This window comes from Lepidochelys olivacea (assembly GCF_965140295.1).
Source record: "Lepidochelys olivacea isolate rLepOli2 genome assembly, chromosome: 5".
Lineage (NCBI taxonomy): Eukaryota > Metazoa > Chordata > Testudines > Cheloniidae > Lepidochelys > Lepidochelys olivacea.
In genome coordinates, this window is record NC_140415.1 from 108,709,064 (window position 1) to 108,732,133 (window position 23,070).

Consider the following 23,070-nt stretch of genomic DNA (forward strand, 5'->3'; position numbering starts at 1 on the left):
ATATCCACACTTACCTGGCAGTGATAGGAACAACAGTTTCAGTAAATGAGCTCTCATCCTGAGGCTTGCATATGCACAGAAGGGAAGAAGGGGGGATGGGGCAGCAATTTCTGCTATCTACCAGGTACACCACCTTTGAATTCAGAGTAACAGCCGTGTTAGTCTGTATTCGCAAAAAGAAAAGGAGTACTTGTGGCACCTTAGAGACTAACCAATTTATTTGAGCATGAGCTTTCGTGAACTACAGCTCACTTCATCGGATGCATGCCGTGGAAACTGCAGCAGACTTTATTTATACCCAGAGAATATGAAAAAATACCTCCTCCCACCCCACTGTCCTGCTGGTAATAGCTTATCTAAAGTGATCATCAGGTGGGCCATTTCCAGCACAAATCCAGGTTTTCTCACCCTCCACCCCCCCAGACACAAATATTTATTTATTTATTATCATGCACATTGTGTAAAGAGTTGTCACTTTGGATGGGCTATCACCAGCAGGAGAGTGAATTTGTGTGTGGGGGGGTGGAGGGTGAGAAAACCTGGATTTGTGCTGGAAATGGCCCACCTGATGATCACTTTAGATAAACTATTACCAGCAGGACAGTGGGGTGGGAGGAGGTATTGTTTCATATTCTCTGTGTATAAATAAAGTCTGCTGCAGTTTCCACGGCATGCATCCGATGAAGTGAGCTGTAGCTCACGAAAGCTCATGCTCAAATAAATTGGTTAGTCTCTAAGGTGCCACAAGTACTCCTTTTCTTTTCACCTTTGAATTGTTTCCCAGAAAATGTTACGTGTTATCTTGATGCCATTTCCTGTCAGAACTTCCCATCTTGCCGCAGGCTGTCCTCTTCCTGACAACAGGGGTGGGTGAGGAGGGGATTCGGAAGAGAGGGGATGACTGAGTAAAGTCAGTTTTGGTCAAAGGGAAATTTACCTGAGAAGGACTGAGTAAATATTATGGAAGGATCTCAGGATATGTCCCATGCTGGCAGGAGTGATCTTGAAGCAACTTTAGCATAAAACTAATTTTCAACAAATGAGATACACCATGACTGATTGCTCAAAATTGCATAAAGTTGAGCTATGAGAGTTCTCTATCCATCAACAATCAGAGACATGCTAGGATGAGTTATGGGTCACTTCTTGCTACTTGACTGAACCTAACCTGAGGATGAGACCTTGGTGCTGCATTGAATGACAGTGATTGGATTTCACAGGGAGAGGAGTATTACCTAGAAAAAGTGGCTCTGTCTTCCCTACAGTGGGACCATGGTGGCTCAGCAGGTTTAACGATTAGCTGAACATGGACTATTTGCTTGCTATTCATTGTGTGAAATGACAGCCTTTTGCTGTGTAAGTAACATGTCTGTGTCCTTTGTTGTGGCCTGCCCTTTAAAATGTCATTCTTAGCATTTAAAGGAATACCATTAAACATAAGCTTTCTCATTTTCTTTGTCTAAAGAATAGTCTGTTTTCAAAGAACCTTCCTTAAAAATAAAAGCCTCTACTAGTGCTCTGTTTTGATTTCAATTACTTGCCTCTGACCTTTGCTAAACCATGTAAAATCACAAGGATATCCGCATGAAAGAAATCATATGCTGTTGAAATACTTAAAGCCTGGGGAAACTCACTGAAGTAGAAACAGATTAGAACAAGAGAGCGGGAAAGGCCAAGCCAAACTCTGTTGGCAGAGCCAGGATTAAAAAGCAGATAGAAACAGGAAAGAAGTTACCACTGTTTAGTTCAGGGTAAGAGCAACTGTAGAACACATTGAGACAAAACAGAAGCTCAGCAAAGAGGAGTTCAGAGAAAGGTACAAGGCAGAGGCCGTGGGTTTCGTAGCTTATTAATCACAGACTTTTCAATGGAGCAGACAGTAAGAGCAGGGAAATACTAAATACAGAACAAGAGAGGTAGATCAGATTAATTCAGAAAAGGTGAAGGTAAATCAACGACCATTAGAAATACTTGGATTGAAGATGCTAGTCCCTAACATTATTTAGTGACAGTGAAAGAATATCTGTCTGGAAGGAATGCAATGAGAATTATGGTTTGGGAAGCACCTTCAAGTCTGTGAGTGGAGGATCTGAGACTGAGGGGACAGTGTGGAGTTTTGTATCACCTTATCTCCTCCCTCTCTCTCTTTTCTTCAGTGTAGCTTGTGCTTTACAAGACAGAAGAGAACAGAGTGTGCTGGCTGCTGGCTTCTTCTTGCCACCTCTCCTGGATTATTATTATGCAGCACTCCATACTGCTGTGCTTCTTCTTGCCACCACTCCTTACCCTGCTCAGCCAAGCTAGAGCTCAGTTCCCGCGCCAATGTGCTACGGTTGATTCCTTGAGAAGTGGCGAGTGTTGTCCGGATTTGTCTCCGGAGTTCGGGCCCGGTACGGATCGCTGTGGTTCATCTTCAGGAAGGGGTCAGTGTGTACCAGTGATAGCAGACTCACGGCCCCATGGCCCACAGTACATGCATGATGGCCAAGATGACCGTGAGCAGTGGCCCTTACGCTTCTTCAATCGAACCTGCAGCTGCAATGGTAACTTCTCCGGTTATGACTGTGGGTCTTGCCGACCTGGCTGGAGTGGAGCTGCCTGTAACCAGCAGATCCGCACAGGTAAGGGCATCAAAAATAGAGAAGAGACTCTGCTGGTCACCAATGCTAAGTGTAAAGTGTATTTGGCTTCCTATCGCCTTTACAGAGTAAACTATCCCTGACACCCTATTTAGAAATCTATATTGCAACAGGACTGTTAAACTGGGCTGTCAATTGAGCCAATAATGCCTTGGATTTTCAGAAGTGCTGAACACCCACAAACCCCAAAGGAAGAAGCAGGTGCTCAGCACTTCTGACAATCAGGCCCTAAATATATTGATAGTCAATAACAGTCGGTTTGAAATGCATAGGTGAGTAAGAATGGAGAGAGAATTTAGTAATATTTTCTCTTATTTAACTTTCTGAACTATGTAAATACTTTTAGGGTTTAAAATTATTAGTCATGGGATTTTTTTAATGTTTAAATTGTTGGATTCTGTAAAAATATATATGTGTGAGGAAACCATAAACAAGCGTTTCTACCTAGGCACCATGAAGGACTCTATCTAGAGTGGGTGAGATGTGATAGATCTGTAATATAAGTGAGCAGTGGCTACTGCAAAAAAAAATCCACTCTCTTTATTTTCACCATGAAAGTAACGTTAAGTGCTCTGTACACTCCAAAACAAAGGTTAAAATAAGGATTATAAATTAAAAATCTTTGCAGTTGAATTCCTGAAAGCAAGCTTAACTAAAGGACAAGAGACCCAAAAATCTTATTCAAACTCTATGCCTGAACAGGCAACGGGAAAGCAAAAGTTAATGCTCATTAATCAGGGCTTGCTGAAGACAAGGGAGTTATATCAGCTTTTGCCAGCTGATCTGGCTCTAGCCCTGTACCAACTACTGAAAGGGACAAGTAACAGAAAAAGAAACTTTTAACAGACCCACACAGCCCTGATGAAATAAACATGAGTTTAGAATTGTAAAATTAACTGCTGTATGATCAGTTTTAAAACAGTTATTGGTTATAGTTTGCATATCCATCATCGATACCACAAATAATTTTAAACTATGGGTTGATAGAATAATATATTTTGAATTATATATTTTTGTTGGCTCCAAAATAGCTATTATAGTTTGTTGGATCAAACATTTTGAAGTGCAAATAATGTAATGTATGTAACTAAATACAGTACCACGTCTAAACATTTCTAAAGAGCCTATTTCTCTGTGTTAGTGTGTATGTGTGGTATTTTATATATAGAGATGTGTGTGTAAATGTTTAGGTTTTCAGTTAAACTCATAAGAATCAAAAGCACACTTTTCTGTATATGAAGTTACTGGCAGAAGTCCACTGAAAACTAAGAGAAAACTCCCATTGACTTCAGTGGGCACAGGATTTCATCCACTGTGTCCACAACTGACTGTGTATAGAAATGTAGTTGTTTTAGAATTCAGGATAGTTGTGATAACTAAAATGGGTGGCTGCTTGCTGGAAAATAGAGGAACTTTTATCTCTGACTCAAGAGGTAACTTGAACTCTGTCCCACTAGTAGATAGTGAAATTCTTCTCAGCAGCGATATAATCCAGGCTTTTGCTTCTCAAGCTCCCTCGTTCTGCCTCACAGATTCAATCAAAATGATGGGCTTTTAAAAAATGTTATAATACAACATGAGGAGGCAAAACTTTATAATGTAAAGGCCGGTATATAGCACTCTCTTATTTATGTTAAAGTGATACCATGAAAAAATGTGTACTGGATTTACCTTTGAAGTGTGTCTGACAAAGAACTCACCCTTAAATATCTAGCTCCTATCAAATCTAAAAACAAATAATAATAATAATAATTAATAATAATTAATAAGTAAGTATGCGATAACTCTTCCAAAAGCACTAAATTCTTTTTCCACCATGTCCATTCATCCTAGTCATGGGTCAGATTCTCCTGCTCTTACTCATGTTGAGTAGCACCCTACCTCCACAGTGGCCCCAATGAAAACAACCGGGCTGCTTGAGGAAAAAGGAGGTACTTATGAGTAAGGCTAATAGACTCTGAACTTGTGAAAATGAGATGTGGGTATTCACTACCTTTATAACTGACTTCTGTTTAATCCCTTAAAGTCAGGAGGAACCTTCTGGACCTGAGTGCGGAGGAAAGGAATAATTTTGTCAATGCCCTACACCAAGCCAAGACTACAATACATCCTGATATTGTCATAGCCACCAGGAGACATGAGGAGATACTGGGACCTGATGGCAACACACCACAATTTGAAAATGTGTCCATTTATAACTACTTTGTGTGGTCCCATTATTACTCTGTCAGAAAGACTTTCCTTGGTGCAGGGCAGCAAAGTTTTGGAGGAGTGGATTTCTCTCATGAAGGACCAGCATTTCTCACTTGGCATAGGTATCATCTACTGCAGCTGGAGAGAGACATGCAGGTGAAGTTTGCACTAATATTGAAATTGTTTTTGTTCATGTTCCATGCTGCCCAGTTAAAGAGCAGACTGACTTCCCCCACATTCCAGTGCAGAGAGATACATTGCAGATCTTTCTAGATGGTTTCCATTACTCAATTTCAATTCCAGTATTATCAGACATATTACATCATTTGAGGGTGTTTTTAGGTTGCTAGGAGCATATAAAAAGTAGAAACACTATTTCAACTATAGCAGTCTAACAACTATAAAATTTCTCTCAAAGCTTCCTTTAAAAAACAGCAGTATTCCCTATATATTTCCTTTTAAATTCTGTAATTTATGCAATAAACACAATTGTTAATGATACTTCTAAATTGTGGGGGCTGATTCTTGACTCACACTAGTCAAAAGCAGGAATAATTCCAACAAAATCAATGGATTTGTAGTGTGAGATCAGAATCAAATCCTAGGCATGTGATTAGCTCAAACAGCTAGAGAAAAGAGCAAATCAGGAGATCCTATTACATAAATCGGTGGTTCTCCATCTTCCTCATTCTGTGGACCACTTCATAAGCGCAAGAAAGATCTGCTTATGGACAAACGCTCATCCCAGTGACTCAGTTCCCCAGTGCTTAATTCTCAAAATGTTTCAATATGAGGAAGAAAATCCATGGTTCACTGTTTGTCCATGGAACAGAATATGAGCACCATAGATATACAGAATCACATTAAGAATATAAGGAGTACGTAGATGTTTCACCCCCCAGTTCTTTTCAGGTTTTTAATTTATGGTTGCCTGTCTTATTAAAATTCCTGAGTGAAAAAAATACACATGTGGAAAAAACATAATTTCTTAAAATCTAGGGGGGAAATAATCAAATTGAGTTTTCTGTGAGCAGTTCACAGACGATTAAATGAATGCACATGACAGTATGTGATTTATATTTTGTCTTTGATTTCTAGCAAAATATTTGGTCGATTAGCTGTAGGTAATTCTGTCTTGTGTAGTTAATTGCAGATCTCTGAAGCCTTCACATAATGTTCTTGGGTTCATCAGAATGGAAGGACAGAAGGAAATAGACTAAAAGCTTCAACATTCCTTGTGTACATTCCAATCCTCCAATCCTATGTGTTATGTATCAGTAAGAGGGATTTATAATACATGTGATAAATTAAATATCTTAATTTAAGGAGAGAGAGAAATGTTGCCAAAATAGACAGGTGTTTGAAGTAATTTAACTATCAATCCACAAACTAAGCATTAATGACTAACTTGGAGGTCATTACTAGTTAGGTAATGACTGTCTACTGGCAATTCCTACCTGAAGTGGAATAGAACATCTCATTAGTAAAGACCACCTATTTTTAAAAAATAAAGGTAAAGGGGAAGATAGAATAAATTAAAATAAGTTAAACCCCCAGAAAGGCTAAACCCACTTTGAAACCAGAAATTCCCCTGAAGTCAATAAGATTCCTGCATATGGAATCCTTGAAAAATCCTAGCCCTTAATGGGTTAATAGACTAATCTAGTATAGGTTAGTAAAGTACATCATTAGTGAAGTTAATTTGATGGTCATTGTGTCCTAGTGAATTTCACAGTTGCCCATCTCTAATCAGAAATGGAACTGAATCCCAAACACCGAAAGAGCAAACCTCTTATCGTCTTTCCCACTACTCTGTAGTCCTGTAGTTCACTGAAGGTAATTTGCTTTTATGTTTGCTTTGCTTGTCAAAAGCCAGTGCTATCATGTTTGATTAGCCTTAAGTATATTTAATATTAAAATAGAATTATTTGGAAAAAATAGGACAGCAGTAATGTCTTATGGTTCTTAGTACAGATAATCGGGCTGCTTTCTAAAATACTTCAGGAAAGCATCAAGTTACGGATCAAATTAGATAACATATGCAGTGCTATTAATGAGAAAATTCAGTGACTCAATGTAACAATTTGACTCTGAGTGCTGTCAAAGGCCCAAAGTTCATAAACTGAGAAATTAAGGGAAATATTTGTCTTTATTCTCTTTCAGTTATGGTAATCCTAGGGGGTTACCTGTAACAACAGCAGGTAAACATTTTTTGGACACGACTGTTGGGGGGCTGCGTTTTTTTTAAATTGATCAAACATAGCACTTTGATTTTGTTAATGGGGACATGTAGGATGAGATTCCCCAAAGTACCTATATCAGTTTGGATCACAAGTCTCATTGAGAGTCACTGATGCCACTGCTCGTAACTCATTTTGGAAAATCCCTCTCATTATGAATATTACATTGTTCCAGTGAAGGCACACATTAACATAGTGTTCTCTTGGTTAGGAGATGCTACAGGATCCCTCTTTTGCACTTCCCTATTGGAATTTTGCTACTGGTGGAAACACCTGCGATATTTGCACAGATGACTTGATGGGCGCTCGAAGCAATTTTGACATCTCTCTTATAAGTCAGAATTCCATCTTCTCCCAGTGGCGTGTGCTCTGTGAAAACCTAGAAGACTATGATAACTTGGGAACCATTTGTAACAGTAAGTTTGTCTGCTGACAGATTTTTTTGAGTGAACGGTCCTATAATAGTAAATAATCACAATCCTTTGCTTTCAAATGCACTTTCCATCAGAGGATGACAGAGTGTTTTGCAAACATTAATGAATGAAGTCTCTCAACACCCTTCTGAGGTAGGAAAGGGTTTGTCTCCCAGTTTCACAGACAAGCAAACTGAGGCACAAAGGGGTTAAGCAGTTGCTTTGGAAGCTTGTTCAGACCAGGGGAAACAGAAGAATTCATTCTAAACTCTTACTCCCTTTCTTATGTGTTAGCCACAAGTATATCCTTCCTGGAAGAACAATTAATACTGTTTTATACATTTTGTTACCTTTGGTGCCTGAATGTGGTCGTGTCCACCTAGTCATTCCTTAGCTTTGGATATCTTCCAACTCACTCAGATAACCACGCTCATAACACCTACGTTTAAAGGGGAGAACACATAACAAACCGTACCCAAGGGTGGGTACGCAATAGCAGGGACAGAACCTCAGATCCCTGGATCTTAATACATGAGCTTCTACTGCCTGAGATTAAAAAGAAAGGCATTTGCTTAGCCAAGACTGTAGCCTTTGTGGTCCAGCTACCACTAGAGGGGGACAGAGCACCACACTGAGTGGTTTACAAGCACACTGAGCAAGATCCTTGACTCCTGGCCCAGCCCCAGCCCCTTTGTTCAAAGGAATCAGAAATCTACTCTATGAGGCTGCTGAAGATTCCCAACCAACTCTCAGACCTGATGAAGCAAGGGGGATTTCAGGAGCAGGAAGAGGGTGTGAACAAAATGTGTTACACTCCAGCTATCCCCAGCCCTAAAGAGCCATTGCAGCTTGTATAGGTGACAGCAACACTGAATACTCTAACATACACTGGCCCTCGACTTCCCACAGGCCTAGGGGGCACATTGATGGCTTTGAATAGTCTTTGCCCTCTCCCCAAATTGGATCCTGAATCAAGTCAAGTTTAGCCCATCCCAAGGATCTGGCCCACTGTTCTGTCAGAATGTTGCTTCATCATGCCTTTCTTTCTTCTCCCAAACCCCCAGGCACAGAAGGTGGTCCAATTCGAAGGAATCCTGCTGGAAATGTTGCCCGGCCCCTGGTTCAGCGTCTCCCAGAACCACAGGATGTTGCTCTTTGTTTAGAAGTTGGTTTGTTTGACACTCCTCCTTTCTATTCCAATTCAACAGACAGTTTCCGTAATACAGTAGAAGGCAAGTACCACAACTAAAAGTGCCTGGAACCAAAACAAAACGGGTGAGGGGACTAGCCCATTACACTCACCAGTTTTCCCTGCAGTGTTAAACAGCAGTATTGGCTCTGTGATGGGACATGGGCCATTTAAATTGTTTTACTTTTGTTAGCTTAGTGTAGTGAATAACTGTTACAACTTTGGGGCTGATCCCTGAAGAATACCAGACTCTGTCTGACACCCGTATGTGTGTGCAGGGGAGCCTCACCTTTCCTTTGAGCCCCTGCACAGATACAAAGAGAGTCCTTGCACAGGAGGCACAAAAGCTTTGTGGAGCTGCTGATGGTGCTGGCCTTTGTGATATAAGCTGGTCAATCAGTGGGGAGGATCCAGGGTCATGATCCAGGGTCCAGGTCCCACTGATTGTAATAGCTCCCTCTTCAAGGTTGACACAGTTGCTACAGGTTTCATTCCTTGGAAACTCCAGGAGGCATTTTGCCCCGGAAGACTCCCAGCATTCCCAGTGGGCCTGGGTGGAAATCAGGGTAGCGTGAGACCTGAGAAAGTACTAGGGTTGTCAAACAATCAAAAACATTAACTGTGATTAATCACGCGATTAAAAAAATAATTGTGATTAATCACATGATTAATCACACTGTTAAACAATAGTTGAATACCATTTATTTAAATATTTTTGCATGTTTCCTACATTTTCAAATATATTGATTTCAATTACAACATAGAACACAAAGTGTACAGTGCTCACTTTATATTTATTTTTATTACAAATATTTGTGCTATAAAAAAGAAATAATATTTTTCAATTCACCTGAAACAAGTATGTAATACAATCTCTATCATGAAAGTTGAACTTACAAGTGTAGAATTATGTACAAAAGAATAACTACATTCAGAAATAAAACAATGTAAAACTTTAGAGCCTACAAGTCCACTCAGTCCTACTTCTTGATCAGTTGGTCAGTCAGACAAATAAATTTGTTTACATTTCCAGGAGATAATGCTGCCCACTTTCTTGTTTCCAATTTCACCTAAAAGTGAGAACAGGCATTCTCATGACACTGTTGGTGCCGGCATCGCAAGATATTTACATGTCAGATGCATTAAAGATTAATATGTCCCTTCATGCTTCAACCACCATTCCATAGGACATGTGTCCATGCTGATGATGGGTTGTGCTAGATAACCATCCAAAACAGTGTGAACCAACACATGTTCATTTTCATTATCTGAGTCAGATGCAACCAGCAAAAGGTTGATTTTCTTTTTTGGTGGTTCGAGTTCTGTGGTTTCTGCATTGTAATGTTGTTCTTTTAAGACTTCTTAAATCAAGCGACACAACTCATACCTCTCAGATTTTGGAAGGAACTTCAGTTTCTTAAACCTTGTGTCAAGTGCTTTAGCTATCTTTAGAAATCTGATATTGGAGCCTTCTTTCTGTTTTGTCAAATCTGCAGTGAAAGTGTTCTTAAATCAAACAACATATGCTGGGTTGTCATCTGAGATGACCATAACACAAAATATATGGCAGAATGCTAGTAAAATCATGGAGCAGGAGACATACAATTTTCCTCCAAGGGGTTCAGTCACAAATTGAATTAAAGCATTAATTTTTAACAAGCATCATCAGCATGGAAGCATGTCCTCTGGAATGGTGGCCAAAGCATGAAGGGGCATACGAATGTTTAGCCTATCTGGCATATAAATACCTTGCAATGCCAGCTACAAAAGTCCCATGCAAATGCCTGTTCTCACTTTCAGGGGACATTGTAAATAAGAAGCAGGCAGCAGTATCTCCCATAAATGTAAACAAACAAACTTGATGCACAGGATAAACAAGTGAACAGATCAATCATTAGAGATCTGCACGAATACAAAATTTGTATCCACATCTGATCAACAAACATGGTCTGCAGTTATCTGTATACGCACCTACATCCGTGGATGTGGATATCTGTGGATATAAAGTGGATATCCACAGATTTGCAGAGCTCTATCAATCGTTACCCCAACTGGGCCATATAAACCACTTTCTATCTTAACTCTATAAATCAAATTCAGAGTGAAATTTTCAATCATAAGCACCTAAATTGCATGAAACAAAAAAGAATTTGGGCATGTACATCTGAAAATTGGCCCCATGTGCTTCAGTCTCTGCTCAACTTAACTCTTCTTCTTTGTAAAATGCCAAAGAATTAATTTCAGACAAGGCTAGTAACCATGATAGGTTACCGAACAGTTAACTTCCAAATAATGGGCCAGATCCTCAGCTGGGATGAATCATTTTAGCTCCATTAACTCCAGTGAAGCTATGCCATTTTACAATAGCTGAGGATCTGGCTCATTGTGTTTATCTTGAAGAATGCATCATTGGAATCTGGGTGAACATGTGAAGTGATTGAGAGCTGTGGATGCTCAGCATCTCTGGAAAAACTGGCCACCAATATCTAGTACCTGATGGATTTGAAGACAGATTTTTATACATCCAAGTTTGAAAAATTTGCCCCAGATTTATAAGTTGGAAGAATTTTCATTATGATTTATTTTAAACCCTCTGACATGACATTTTTCAGATGTTAAGTGCTAATGGTGCTAGGGTATCTACACTGGGAAATCTGAGACTACTACTCCAGAAGGTAGTTTTCCAAAGTCAGTGTGTTGGCAGTCAATGTGTAAAAGACATGTGGAAAGCTGAAGTAACAGCTGGCCCATTAGAATACATGGTAGCATCGTCACACTTGTATCAGATAGTGGCTGCATTGATGGTTTCAATTATGTCTGGAGCCATTTAGAGCTGAAAACTATCGTTTCAGTGGCATGCTAGAAAATGTTTTATTTTTGCCACTGTTGTGCTAGATTCCACTTTGCTCCCATGAGACACAGAAGCAAGCTCATTCCATACTCACAGCATTCTTTTGCGAAGATTATTTTGATCTGAAAATGACATACTTTTGGGGGTGTAGCAGCCACCTATTTAAAATATCAATAGGTAGAGAAGGAGCAAGTCAATAGAGAAAATAGCATCCAGCCTAGATTGCTGCTTCTGAACAAGCTTTTCACTAGGATTTTCACTGTGTTCCTCTTTATTTGTATACACAGGATACAGCGATCCTTCAGGGAAGTATGATCCGGCAGTTCGGAGCCTTCATAATTTGGCTCATCTGTTTTTGAATGGAACAGGGGGACAAACTCATTTATCTCCCAACGACCCTATTTTTGTCTTCTTGCACACGTTTACTGACGCTGTTTTTGATGAATGGCTGAGGAGACATAATCCTGGTGAGATGCATTTGTTATTTTCTGATCTTAGCAAAGTTGCTACCGATTCAGAATAGCTCAGCTGGCTCTTGGTGGACAGTGAGTACCCTCCGCAATTCAGATGTGAAGGTGGAATAAATGTCAATCACTTTCAACAACATTGGGATCTTTTTAGTAAAAGCTGCTCATTAAGGAGGGAATCCTACCACACATTGAGCCTCCACCCTTTATGTGTGTGAAAGAATGTGGTTGGTGTAAGTCAGGCACAGGTCAGGAAAGAAACCTTTGCAAATACATTGTATCTCAGAAAATTCAGGCAGATGAATCACGTAATCTATTGAAGCCTCAGGGTTCCACAATCACTCTGTGGCCTGGGAGGGAGAATTTCTTCTTGTCTGCCCAAAGAATACCTCAGTGCACACCCCTGCTACTCATTTCGAGTTACATTGTGATCTGCTGTTTCATGGATGTTCAAGAAAGACATGCAAAGACAACCCATCCACCCTTCATGATTCACGCAAGGGCCAATTTACAACCGCTGCTCCTGCTCCCTTCAGGGAGCAAATGAGCCAGAAAGGGTAAGAATAAAGTAGACAAGACTGGGGCCAGTGCACCAAGAGACAAATCTGTGCCACCCGAATGGTCAGTGCAGAGTGCATTCACCCTTGTCTACACAAAATTGGAAATTGTGCTTCACTTCACTGCAATGCAGCCCTCCACAACTCCTTACACAGGGATCTGTTGCAACCACACAACAGAGCCCTTTTTGTGCTGCTTCCCAAGAAGGGAGAAAGAATTTTCCATACATATTTTGAGGGAAGCTATTCTACATCTTGATGGTACAGAGTGGTTACATAATTTACCACAAGATCTTGTAGCATTTCCCATGACATCTCTAATGAGAAAAATAAAACCTGCTCCAATTATAAAAACTGACTCCAACTGACCCTTTTTTAATTTGACTAGGTCAATCACGCACTGCTATCCTATTGCAGCAAGTGACAAATTCAAAGCCCCAGCCACTTAAATTCAGCGCAAGATTTTGCAGTTACTGTGCTATAACAGCTAGCCTTTCAAACTTGTACAGTAACATTCAACGTTCATAGTAACATCAAATGGCATAACAGAACTTTTCATTACTGTAGTAAAAGGACCAGATCATGGCCCCAGAGATCCATCTATATGCACATCTCTCTTCTTGTACACAGGAAGAAATCAATCATTAGTTCTGTAAACATAGGCCTACATTTTCCAAAGAGATTAGCAACTTGGGGTACCAACTTGAGATATTTTAAAGGGTCTGATTTTAAAGCCAGAGCTGAGCAGCCACCTTCTCAAAATCAGACCCTGTCTAAAGTTGGGCCCTAAAATCACTAGTCACTTCTGAAAATGTACATTTGAATAATACTTTGTTTCATGCAGTTCTTCAGTCACTTGAAACATACCTTTTTGATCTCTGGTGCCACTGTGAAATAAAGGAAGCGTGCCTTCAATATATTTTCCTTTCCGCCTGTTTTAGACAAGTGTTCTCAGAATGCCCTGAATAGAATTTCAATCACTTTCATTTTTATTTCTTTATTAAAATGAAACCTTGTTTTCCAATTTAGATATTTCAATATACCCACTGGAGAATGCCCCTATTGGACATAATCGGCAGTATAACATGGTGCCTTTCTGGCCCCCAGTTACCAATAATGACATGTTTGTTCCTGCTCCAGAAAATCTGGGCTACAGTTATGATGTTCAATGGCCAAGTAAGTAGTTAAAAGCTTCATTATGTCGTCCTCTCTTCATTTTGTGTATGTCTGGGTGTATGTGGGTCATTTAGCAAAGTTGGTTTCAAATTTCAGAAATTTTAATTTGACACTGATCCAAAAGGTTGTTTACCTGTCCAAAGCTGGCTTTTAAAGGACTCATATTTGGACCATTGTACCATACTATTATACCCTGTGCATGTAATTAATCATAACCAGAGATGGGCCTGAACCAAGCATCTAAATTTGGACATCCCCAAGCTTTGAAGAAGTTCTGATCTAGAGTCAAACTTTAGCCCTGATCCACACACAAGTAAACCTTTCTGCCTGTATGGAATTCCAGTAAGGTCAGTTGGTTCTGCATGGGCTCATGAGTCTGCCTATATAAATCAGATTGCAAGAAAAATGTCTTTGTAGCTCGGGCCCATCTTAAGTCTATAATGACAGGCACTGAAGCGGACCTGACCAAAAGCATTTTGTTAAATAATGATGGATATTGAGATTTGGTCTAATTTTCAGCTGTATCTCTTGAGGCTTAACTTTTTTCTCTCTCTCTCTTCCTGCTTCCTTTCCACTAGGCCGGGCTCTGCAGGTCACAGAGATCATAACTATTGCAATAGTGACTGCATTGGTTCTGGTTGCAATTATTTTTGCTGGTGCTACATGTATTGTGCATGCTAGGAAAAACAAGGATGAATTGCATCAGCCTCTTCTCACTGACCAGTATGACCGGTATTCAGATGATTATGATAGTATACCAACCCCAGGCCAGTCTGTGGTTTGAAGAGGTGGGTTTTTTTTACCTACATCCAATAGAATCTATTCCTTCTGCTGTATTTTATAAATTCCAATAACTGATCTGCCCTAAAGTAAAGGACAAAAAGTGTCAATTGTTTTGATATATTTGCTTCAACTCCAATCTCCTCTTTCATCACACTCCAGGACCAGTATATCACCTCTGAAATACCAAGCGTGTGCTTATCTTGATAGACTTTCACTAATTTCCCAACCCTCACCTTGCTACAAGATGTTGTGGTATATTATGCAACCACTTTGTACCATCAAGATGTACAAGATGGCATTTTTGAGCACATTTCAGCTTGTTTTCTTGTAACACAATAAATCACTGAAGGTATTCAGGTGGTGTGCAGTTTATTTCCTCTTTAATTATCTACTGAAGTTTTTTCAACTTTCAAATAGAGGGAATATAAATTTTTCATTCTGAGAAGAGGAAAAGGGCTTTTTAATTTGCATTGCTGGATTTCCAATTCCTATTGTACAGTGACTCTCTTTACTTTCTGGGGGCACTGTTTGTACGATAAATTGTTTGTTCTGCTTCATATGTTCTTTCTTTATTAAAACTAGAATTCCTTAAAACAGTAATAAATATTTTTAAAATGTTCAGTAAATATTCCTTTTAGTCCCTGTTTCATCTGTAATCACCAGTCCACCAATGTAAAGAAAATTAATTGAATAGGGTGTGACAAAGTTCCTCCTTTACTTCGGTGGGTCTTGCACTCATTGGCGGATTTGCTCACCTTGGAGCTTCACGGCAGCCCTCACTTTGGCCATTTTCGTGAACCCACAGCCAGGTCAACTCCTCCTGTGTCTGACCAGGAGTTGGGAGGTTTGGGGAAAGCCAGGCCCACCCTCTACTCCGGGTTCCAGCCCAGGACCCTGTGGAATGCAGCTGTCTAGAGTGCCTCCTGGAACAGCTGTGCGACAGCTACAACTCCCTGGGCTACTTCCCCGTAGCCTCCTCCCAACACCTTCTTTGGTCCTCACCAAAGGACCTTCCTGCTGGTGTCTGATAATGCTTCTACTCCTCAGTCTTCCAACAGTCCGCTTTCTCATTCTCAGCTCCTAGTGCCTCTTGCTCCCAGCTCCTTACATGCACACCACAAACTGAAGTGAGCTCCTTTTTAAATCCAGGTGCCCTGATTAGCCTGCCTTAATTGATTCTAGCAGCTTCTTGATTGGCTGCAGGCATTCTAATCAGCCTGTCTGTCTTAATTGTCTCCAAAAGGTTCCTGATTGTTCTGAAACCTTCCCTGTTGGGAAACGGAACGTCCTTTGCTTGCTCTTCAGCTATCTGCTTTCTATTCTTTCCTAAAGTCCCCTGGCCTGGATTTTTCTTACTTTTGGACCCTGCCTTAGTTCCCCCCCCCAACCGGGACAGACGCTTTTTTGCTTTGTTTTGATTTTTTGTTATTTTTTTTCTTGCCATTTACGTGCTGGTCGGCCTCCGGCTTGCCGCCAGCACCCCCCCCCCCGCCGCCACCTGCTTTCGGGCGCAGCTATTTGCCTCAGCTGAACCCCCCGGAGCAGGGGGGGGAAGATTGCTGATTTTGTAATCTGGAGGGGGGAGTGGAAACCCGCAGACCCAGCCGTTTTGCTGTCTGTTTGGAATTCCTTTCTTATCTCAGCCCGCCGGAAGCCTTGGTACACAGCCAACAAGCCGGAGAAGAAATCACCAAGGGAAACTACAAATCATCGTGAAGGGGGCCGTAAGACTGAGTAATTTTTTGAATTATACTCTCGTGGGGGGGAGTTTGACTGTGTTTTAATTGTGTCTGTGGTGGCACAGGGGGTGTGGCACGGAGCTGCCCCCCGATCCATCGGTGCCCCTAACCGCCCCCACCATTAGTACAACTGACACGGCCCCCCCGCCGTCCGTCCCTGCTGGCAACCTGCCATCTGCCTTCGGATCCAGCTGTTTGCTTTGAACTTTGCCTTTCAGACCGGACTTAACAGCCAACCAAACGAGACTCTTTGGACAAACGTGCGTGGGTCTACACACACCCCCCTCAGACTGCTTATCCCACAGCTTGCCCCTATCACCGGACCCCGATTTCTGTTATTCCCCCCCTCCCAGTCCAACCCATTTGGCATTTCCCCCCCACCCCGCCTGCAGCCCAGCAGGAAGGAGCGGTTAATTTGCTTCCCACTCCTCCTTCCGGTGTCTCCCCGTCTCTCCCTGCTCACAATGGTGGGGAATGAGAGGGGCAAGGCCCCTCTAACAATATTGGCTGTCCCTCCCCCACCTCCCCCCCGCCCGACCCCCAAGGCTCACCCCTACCACTATTGTCAAAATATTTGCCACCCCCCCCCGCTGGGGCACCAGCAGCAGGAGGCACCGGGGTGATTGCTGCTGCTGCACCCATCCCCCCCCCAGATTCTAGGAAACCCCCCCCAGCTGGCCAGAAAGGCCAAGGCGGGAAGAAAGGAAAGGGCCCCGCTGAAAGCACTAGGCCCTCCATGGCAGGGGCTGCCCCCACAGCTGTGGCCCCGTCATCAACCGTGGCGCCCCTCCCTGCGTTTCCCTCCACCAGCTCTGCGAATGTCCCTCCCCCGGCCCCCAGGACGTGTGCCCGGGTGGTGATGGGCTCCCCCCTGCCTGCCACCTCATCATCTCGCCCCCCCCCCCGCCTCCGCTACCATCACCAGCGGCCGGGGCCCTTTCCCCACCTTGACCAGGAGGCACAGTGTCCGTTGCCTCCTGGTGCCTGCCTCACCCCACGTGGAAACATATGTGCAGGCGTTGGCGAAGGTGGTAGGACCCACGGCTATTGTGGCGGCCTCCAAAATGTATGGGAAGGTCGTTTTTTTCTTAGCTTCAGAGGCTGCTGCTCAGGAGGCGGTGGAGAAGGGCCTGGCGGTGTGGGGGGGTGTTTGTCCCCCTAGAGCCGCTAGAAGACCTGTGCGTTCGCCTCGTCCTCACCTCTGTTCCTCCCTTTTTACCCAATGTTGCCCTGTTACCCGCTCTCTCCACCCTGGGGAAACTTGTCTCTGTCATCAGCCCTCTCCCGTTGGGCTGCAAGGACCCCAACCCTCCGTCACGTCCTTTCATTCCACCGGCAAGTGCAGCTTCTACCGCTGGCAGCAGTGTGTGATGGAGAGGCGCTCGAGGAGTCCTTCCTAGTCCCCTACCAAGGAGCCCGCTATCGGGTCTTTTACTCCACCGGAGAGGCCCGGTGCTACCTCTGCCCTTCAGTGGGGCATGTCCGCAGAGACTGCCCTTTGGCCCAGGGGGGAGGGGCACTCGAGACCCCCGAGACCCAGCAGGACATCGGCCCCATTGTTGCCGACGCCCCTGGCCGCCCGGCACCTGAAACCAACCCTCCTCCTACTTGATCCACCGCTGCTCCCGTCCGGGCCCAAGAGATACCTTCCCTACAACGCCCAGGCGAAAAAGGGAGTCCCACCCTTGCTATTACCAATCTGGTAGAGCCTATGGAGGAGGGTGTGGCAAAGATATTACCGGGTATAGGAGAGGGCCCGCCCCAAGGAGAACCCCCCGCCCCTCATGCTGCCTTACCGTTACCCCCCCGAACCTCTGAACCATCGCCTCCGCCTCCCGACACGACCCCTGCTAACCAACCCCCAGACGACGCTATGGATGGCTGGACCCTAGTCCCGGGGAAGCGAGGCAAGCGGAAGGCTCGAGTTCCGCTGCAACCATCCGATGCGGAAGTCCCCCGGAAGACTAGGAAGGGAGGCACTGATATCGAGCCTTCCGCTACGGCCATGAGTGAGATCCATCCGCTGGTGTCGGGAGGGGAAGATGGACTGGCATTGGAGGGCAGAATCCCCCCTCCATGGGAGACCCTCCCCTCCGAGACTCCTGAGGACGCCCCTTCTGCCCAGATACCACCCGAACCCCCCGCGAACCCCGAGGCGACCATTGAGGTGGGCCCTAGAGGAGAGTCCCCCGGCATAGCAGGATTTGGCCTCTCCTCCGTGTATGCGTAGATTGAGGCCCTAGATTTGACCCCGGTCACCCAGGGAGAAGATGATCTACTGCTGGCTGGCCTCGATCTGCGTAGCCTCACCCCAGCCCCCCTTTCCCCATGCTCCCTCCCGCTAATTGCCTTCCCGGGCGAGCACACCACAGAAGGTGGTCCACCACCTGATGCCATGGCCACCAAGACCACCACGGAGCCAGCGCCTAGCGTCACTGGGAGCCCCCTCCCTTACCCCTTAACCCTCGACTCTGCTCAGGAGGCACCTTCTTTTAGCTGCTCGCCTCATGAAGTCCAGAGCCTTACCTCTGCCCCCGCCCCCACCCCTGTCCCTGCCCAATTCCCCTCCTCCTGCAATGCTAATGCCGCCCCTGGGGTTATTTCTTTCCCGCCTTTTGCAGATTCCCCCCAGGGAGCAGTCTTTTCACTTTCTAGTCGCGACCCATTAGGAGTTGCAATTTTTTCCCTGCCATCCTCTTCCACCCCAAGGCGTGAAATGGATTTAATAACCCCAGCCTGTCAGACGCCCCGTCGGTGGTCCGCACCCTGTCTACCCGCCTTAGCGGATCACGAGGCTGCATTAAGTGCCCCACCAGGGAATACCCCGGAAATCATAACCCCACCCCCCATGAGCTGCGGCATGCACTAAGGAAGTTCCTAGAACACACCCATGGCACCCGCAATAGGGTACAGCTGGCTCTTCAGCTATGGGGGGGACTTTGACCAAATCCTCCAGGCCACAAGGGCCCTTATACAGGAGGGCAGGGGGCAAGGAAAGCGCGGTGCTGCGGCCTACGAGTGGGCCTGCGGCTTCCAAAATGATCTACTCATCCACGGGATGGGTCACGGGTTGCTGCGCGACCCGCTGGGGGCCACGAACACCCCCACCAACAAGAAACCCCCACCTCCCCAGCCCTCCGCATGACGCCTCTTATTATTGCAACCCTGAATACCAGGGGCTGTAGGATGGCTCTCCGCAGGTCCCAGGTGCTCTCTTACCTTCGGGAAGGGAGGTACTCTGTAGTTTTCCTGCAGGAGACCCATATGGACCCGACCGCCGAGGACAGGTGGCGGCTGGAGTGCGGGGATGGGGTATACTTTAGCCACTTCACGACTTGGCAAGCTGGAGTGGCGACCCTGTTCTCCCCCAACCTATGGCCCGAGGTGCTAGGGGTCACTGAGGCCGTGCCAGGCCACCTGCTGCACCTTCGAGTCCATATGGAGGGGCTCGTGGTCAACCTTGTTAACATCTATGCCCTGCAAACGAGCCCAAAGCTGCCACAATTCTATCAGCGGGTGTCTGACTTTCTCGGCACCCTAGATTCGCACGAGTGCCTGGTCCTGGGAGGGAACTTTAACACCACCCTCGAAGAACAGGACCGCTCAGGGGCCGAGCCGGGCCCGGCCGCCGCGAACATTCTCCGAGGAATAGTCGAACATCACTCCCTAGTGGACGTCTGGCATGACCATCACCCAGATTCCACGTTCACTTTTGTCTGGGTGGAGGCCCATCGGTCACACCACTCTCGGTTGGACCGTATTTACTTATCCCGTTTCCATTTTTCACAGGCCCACTCCTCCGCCATTCGGCCGGCCCCATTCTCCGACCATCATTTAGTCACCATAACGGTCTCCCTCCGTGCAGAGAGCCGGGGCTGGGGCCGGCCTATTGGCACTTTAACAACAGCCTGTTGGAGGACGAGAGCTTTGTGACGTCCTTCCGGGAGTTTTGGCTGGCCTGGCGAGAGCCGTGGCGTGCCTTTCCCTCGGTGCAGCGATGGTGAGATCTCAGGAAGGTGCGCGCCAAGCTCTTCTGCCGTGACTACACTCGGGGCACCAGCCGACGGAGAAATGCAGCGAAAGAGCAGTTGGAACGGGAGGTCTTAGAGATGGAGAGGTGCCTGGCCGCCAACCCCGAGGACCTGTCCCTCTGAGGAGTGTGCCGGGAGAAGTGGGAGGAGCTCCGGGCCCTCGAGGACCACCAGGCCCGAGGTGCCTTCGTTCGGTCCCGCATCTGCCTCCTTCGGGAGATGGACCGCGGCTCCCGCTTCTTCTATGCCCTGGAGAAAACGAGGGGGGCCAAGAAACACGTCACCTGCCTTCTTGTGGAAGACAGCACCCCCCTCACGGATCCGGAGGAGATGTGTGGGAGGGCCCGTGACTTCTACACAAGCCTTTCTCCCCGGACCCAACCGATCCTGACGCTTGTGAGGTGCTCTGGGAGGAACTCCCCACGGTCAGCGTGGGCGACCGAGACCGACTAAAGCTGCCTCTCACCTGGCCGAGTTCTCGGAAGCCCTCCGTCGCATGCCCACCAATAAATCTCCAGGCATGGACGGGCTGACCGTGGAGTTTTACTGCGCGTTCTGGGACATCCTCGGCCCAGACCTAGTCACTGTCTGGGCTGAGTCCTTGCAGAGCGGGGTCCTCCCTCTGTCGTGCAGGCGAGCGGTGCTCGCCTTGCTGCCGAAGAAGGGGGACCTTCACGATTTACGAAACTAGCGTCCCGTCTCACTCCTTAGCATGGATTAATTGGATTTAATTGAGGGGAAGAGCGAGAGACTCCAGCCCCAGCCGTTGCCGCTGTGGATACCATCATCTGTAGAGTAGATGCTAACTGCAGGCTAAAATTACAAGAAGAAATTCAGAAAACAGACTTAACCATGTTTGATTCATTCATATTTTCTGAATAAAGATTTTTATTCACACATCTTATCATCAATCCAATGAGTGTTGCAGAGCTATCTCTTTAACTCGTTCTACAAATATTTACTTTCATGGGGATTTATTTGCTTTCTTAGCTTTATTCATTTACATTTTCATGGACATTAAGATGTCCTTCTGGAAGAAAATGTTAATGACTGAGAACCACTATGAAAAAATAGAGAGGAAATCAGTAGGTATAAATGTTCACTGTGGCTTTTACTCTCTAGATGCCAGTGCAGTAGTAGAAGGTTTAAGCCCATGTCATATCAGTCATGAAAGTTGAGATTGAATTAAAATGAATGTTAAGGAGTGAAGTCACTTATGAACATATGTAAAGGTAGGTCCAAAATTTGTTCTCAGTTACACCACTGGCTATATGGAATGACTACAAGGAAGTCCGGTTTCTATGGGCTGAGCTGTGCTTTCCTGGCTACATTCTGCATCCCAGAGCTCCTGTGGACCACAGATACTACTTAAGAAAGCAAAGCACATGGTCCTTTCTGAGGCCAGTAAGCTGTGCTAGCCAGTGGTGAGAGGAGATAGGACCATGGTACAACTTCTTCCCAAACCCTTTCGGAAAGAGTAGCAGGTGTGAGGGCACAACCACAAGCTGTCTTTGGGGGAGTGCAATGACTTTTATGGAGTCTTGGCTGGAGCCCTCCATAGGGGTGTAAGAAGAGAAGACACGTTTAAGTATGCATGTAGCACCTGGCCATAATCTTGCCAGATAAGGGAACATAGGAGCAATGCCACGTAACTGATCTGATCAACCAGAAGCATGAAACACTGCTTGAATTTAAAATACATGTGACCAGTCTATACACTGAAAACTCTGATAAAGAATATTAGCCAAATAAATTTGAATAATAAATAAATTCTGAGAAATAAGGATATGCTTACAGATCCCCTACAATCCAGAAAAGGAGGTAAAATCATTAAGTTAATTATTACTAGTTCTTCACTCAGGGGAAAATTCACCCCTATGCAGAAGGAAAGCACAAAGACTTATCTCCACTTGAGTACTCAAAAATAATTTGAAAAGGCCTTACATATTGAGTGCAAGGGCTTCATGCATGCCCTCCGCATGGGTGAATTTCACCTATACTTTGTGGAAAGTTTTTATAAAACTTTTTTTCTGACAAAAATGGTCTTTCATCATAACAAACATTTTCCATGAAAATTTTCATTTCACAGAATTTTTCTAATTTGCATTAAAAAATTAAAACTTAATTTTTGTTAGTGGAGGTTAGAAAAGGAAAAGGGGGAAGCGAAGCAAAAATGGGAAAGATGGAAACCTCCAAATTATTTTTTTTTCTTTTGCAGAAAATTTGGGAAATACCAGATGTTACCCAGCTGTAATGTGGCCCTTACGCAATTCCATGTTTTGCTGGCTCTCTGATTCAAACTACCCACTCCTCCATATCTCAATATTCATTTGTTTTGTTTCTTTTAGGAGGTAGTATTTCATAAAAGAGTTTCTCTCCAAGATATCCCTACCATGGCAAACCTGCTTTAATTGTCCGAGCCCTATACATTCAATGTCTTGACAGCATCCCCGCCTGCAGAGAAAGAATATTGCTGTTTTTCTGAAAGGTTTTCAAATATAAAATAAATGCTCACACGCAGAGGGAAGATTTAATGACCTCTTCCCTCCCTTTTCTAAAATCTCAAGGAAAAGTTATGAAAACAAGAGGGCAAGGTGATGTGAGTCCTCTTTGATCTATAACTGCTGAAGAAAGTCCAGAGAACTCAAGATGACATCCACATCATTCTAAGTCTGCATCTGCTTTTGGGCCTTCATTCTGTAAGGGACTGAGCTCTCATGAGAGGGTCTGAGTGCCCTTAACTCCTTGTGATACCAATGGACCATGAAGACTCAAGTCCTTTATTATTCTGA

The 23,070-nt window shown here is 44.6% G+C and overlaps 1 protein-coding gene across 4 annotated transcripts; it reads left to right on the forward strand.

Annotated features, from left to right (window-relative positions):
• The first annotated feature begins 1,635 nt into the window (after nt 1-1,635).
• Nucleotides 1,636-14,860, forward strand: TYRP1 (tyrosinase related protein 1). 4 transcript variants are annotated; one of them, XM_084628262.1, is made up of 8 exons: nt 1,636-1,816; nt 2,157-2,621; nt 4,666-4,988; nt 7,284-7,488; nt 8,550-8,717; nt 11,813-11,992; nt 13,579-13,725; nt 14,304-14,860. In XM_084628262.1, exons 2-8 carry the CDS (start codon nt 2,240-2,242, stop codon nt 14,507-14,509), a joined length of 1,611 nt encoding a protein of 536 aa, XP_084484388.1. In that variant the 5' UTR covers nt 1,636-1,816; nt 2,157-2,239; the 3' UTR covers nt 14,510-14,860. The 4 variants fall into 4 exon arrangements, with proteins under 4 accessions (XP_084484388.1, XP_084484390.1, XP_084484389.1 ...); XM_084628264.1 differs by having other exon boundaries at nt 2,162-2,621; XM_084628263.1 differs by having other exon boundaries at nt 1,636-1,751.
• The last annotated feature ends 8,210 nt before the right edge of the window (nt 14,861-23,070 follow it).

Excerpts from the sequence above, each read along its gene's own strand:
- TYRP1 (XM_084628261.1), top strand. The coding sequence starts at position 2,240 with ATGCAGCACTCCATACTGCTGTGCTTCTTCTTGCCACCACTCCTTACC. Across the intron at positions 4,989-7,283 it reads AGCTGGAGAGAGACATGCAG|GAGATGCTACAGGATCCCTC; the intron begins GTGAAGTTTGCA and ends TCTCTTGGTTAG. Across the intron at positions 7,489-8,549 it reads CTTGGGAACCATTTGTAACA|GCACAGAAGGTGGTCCAATT; the intron begins GTAAGTTTGTCT and ends CCAAACCCCCAG.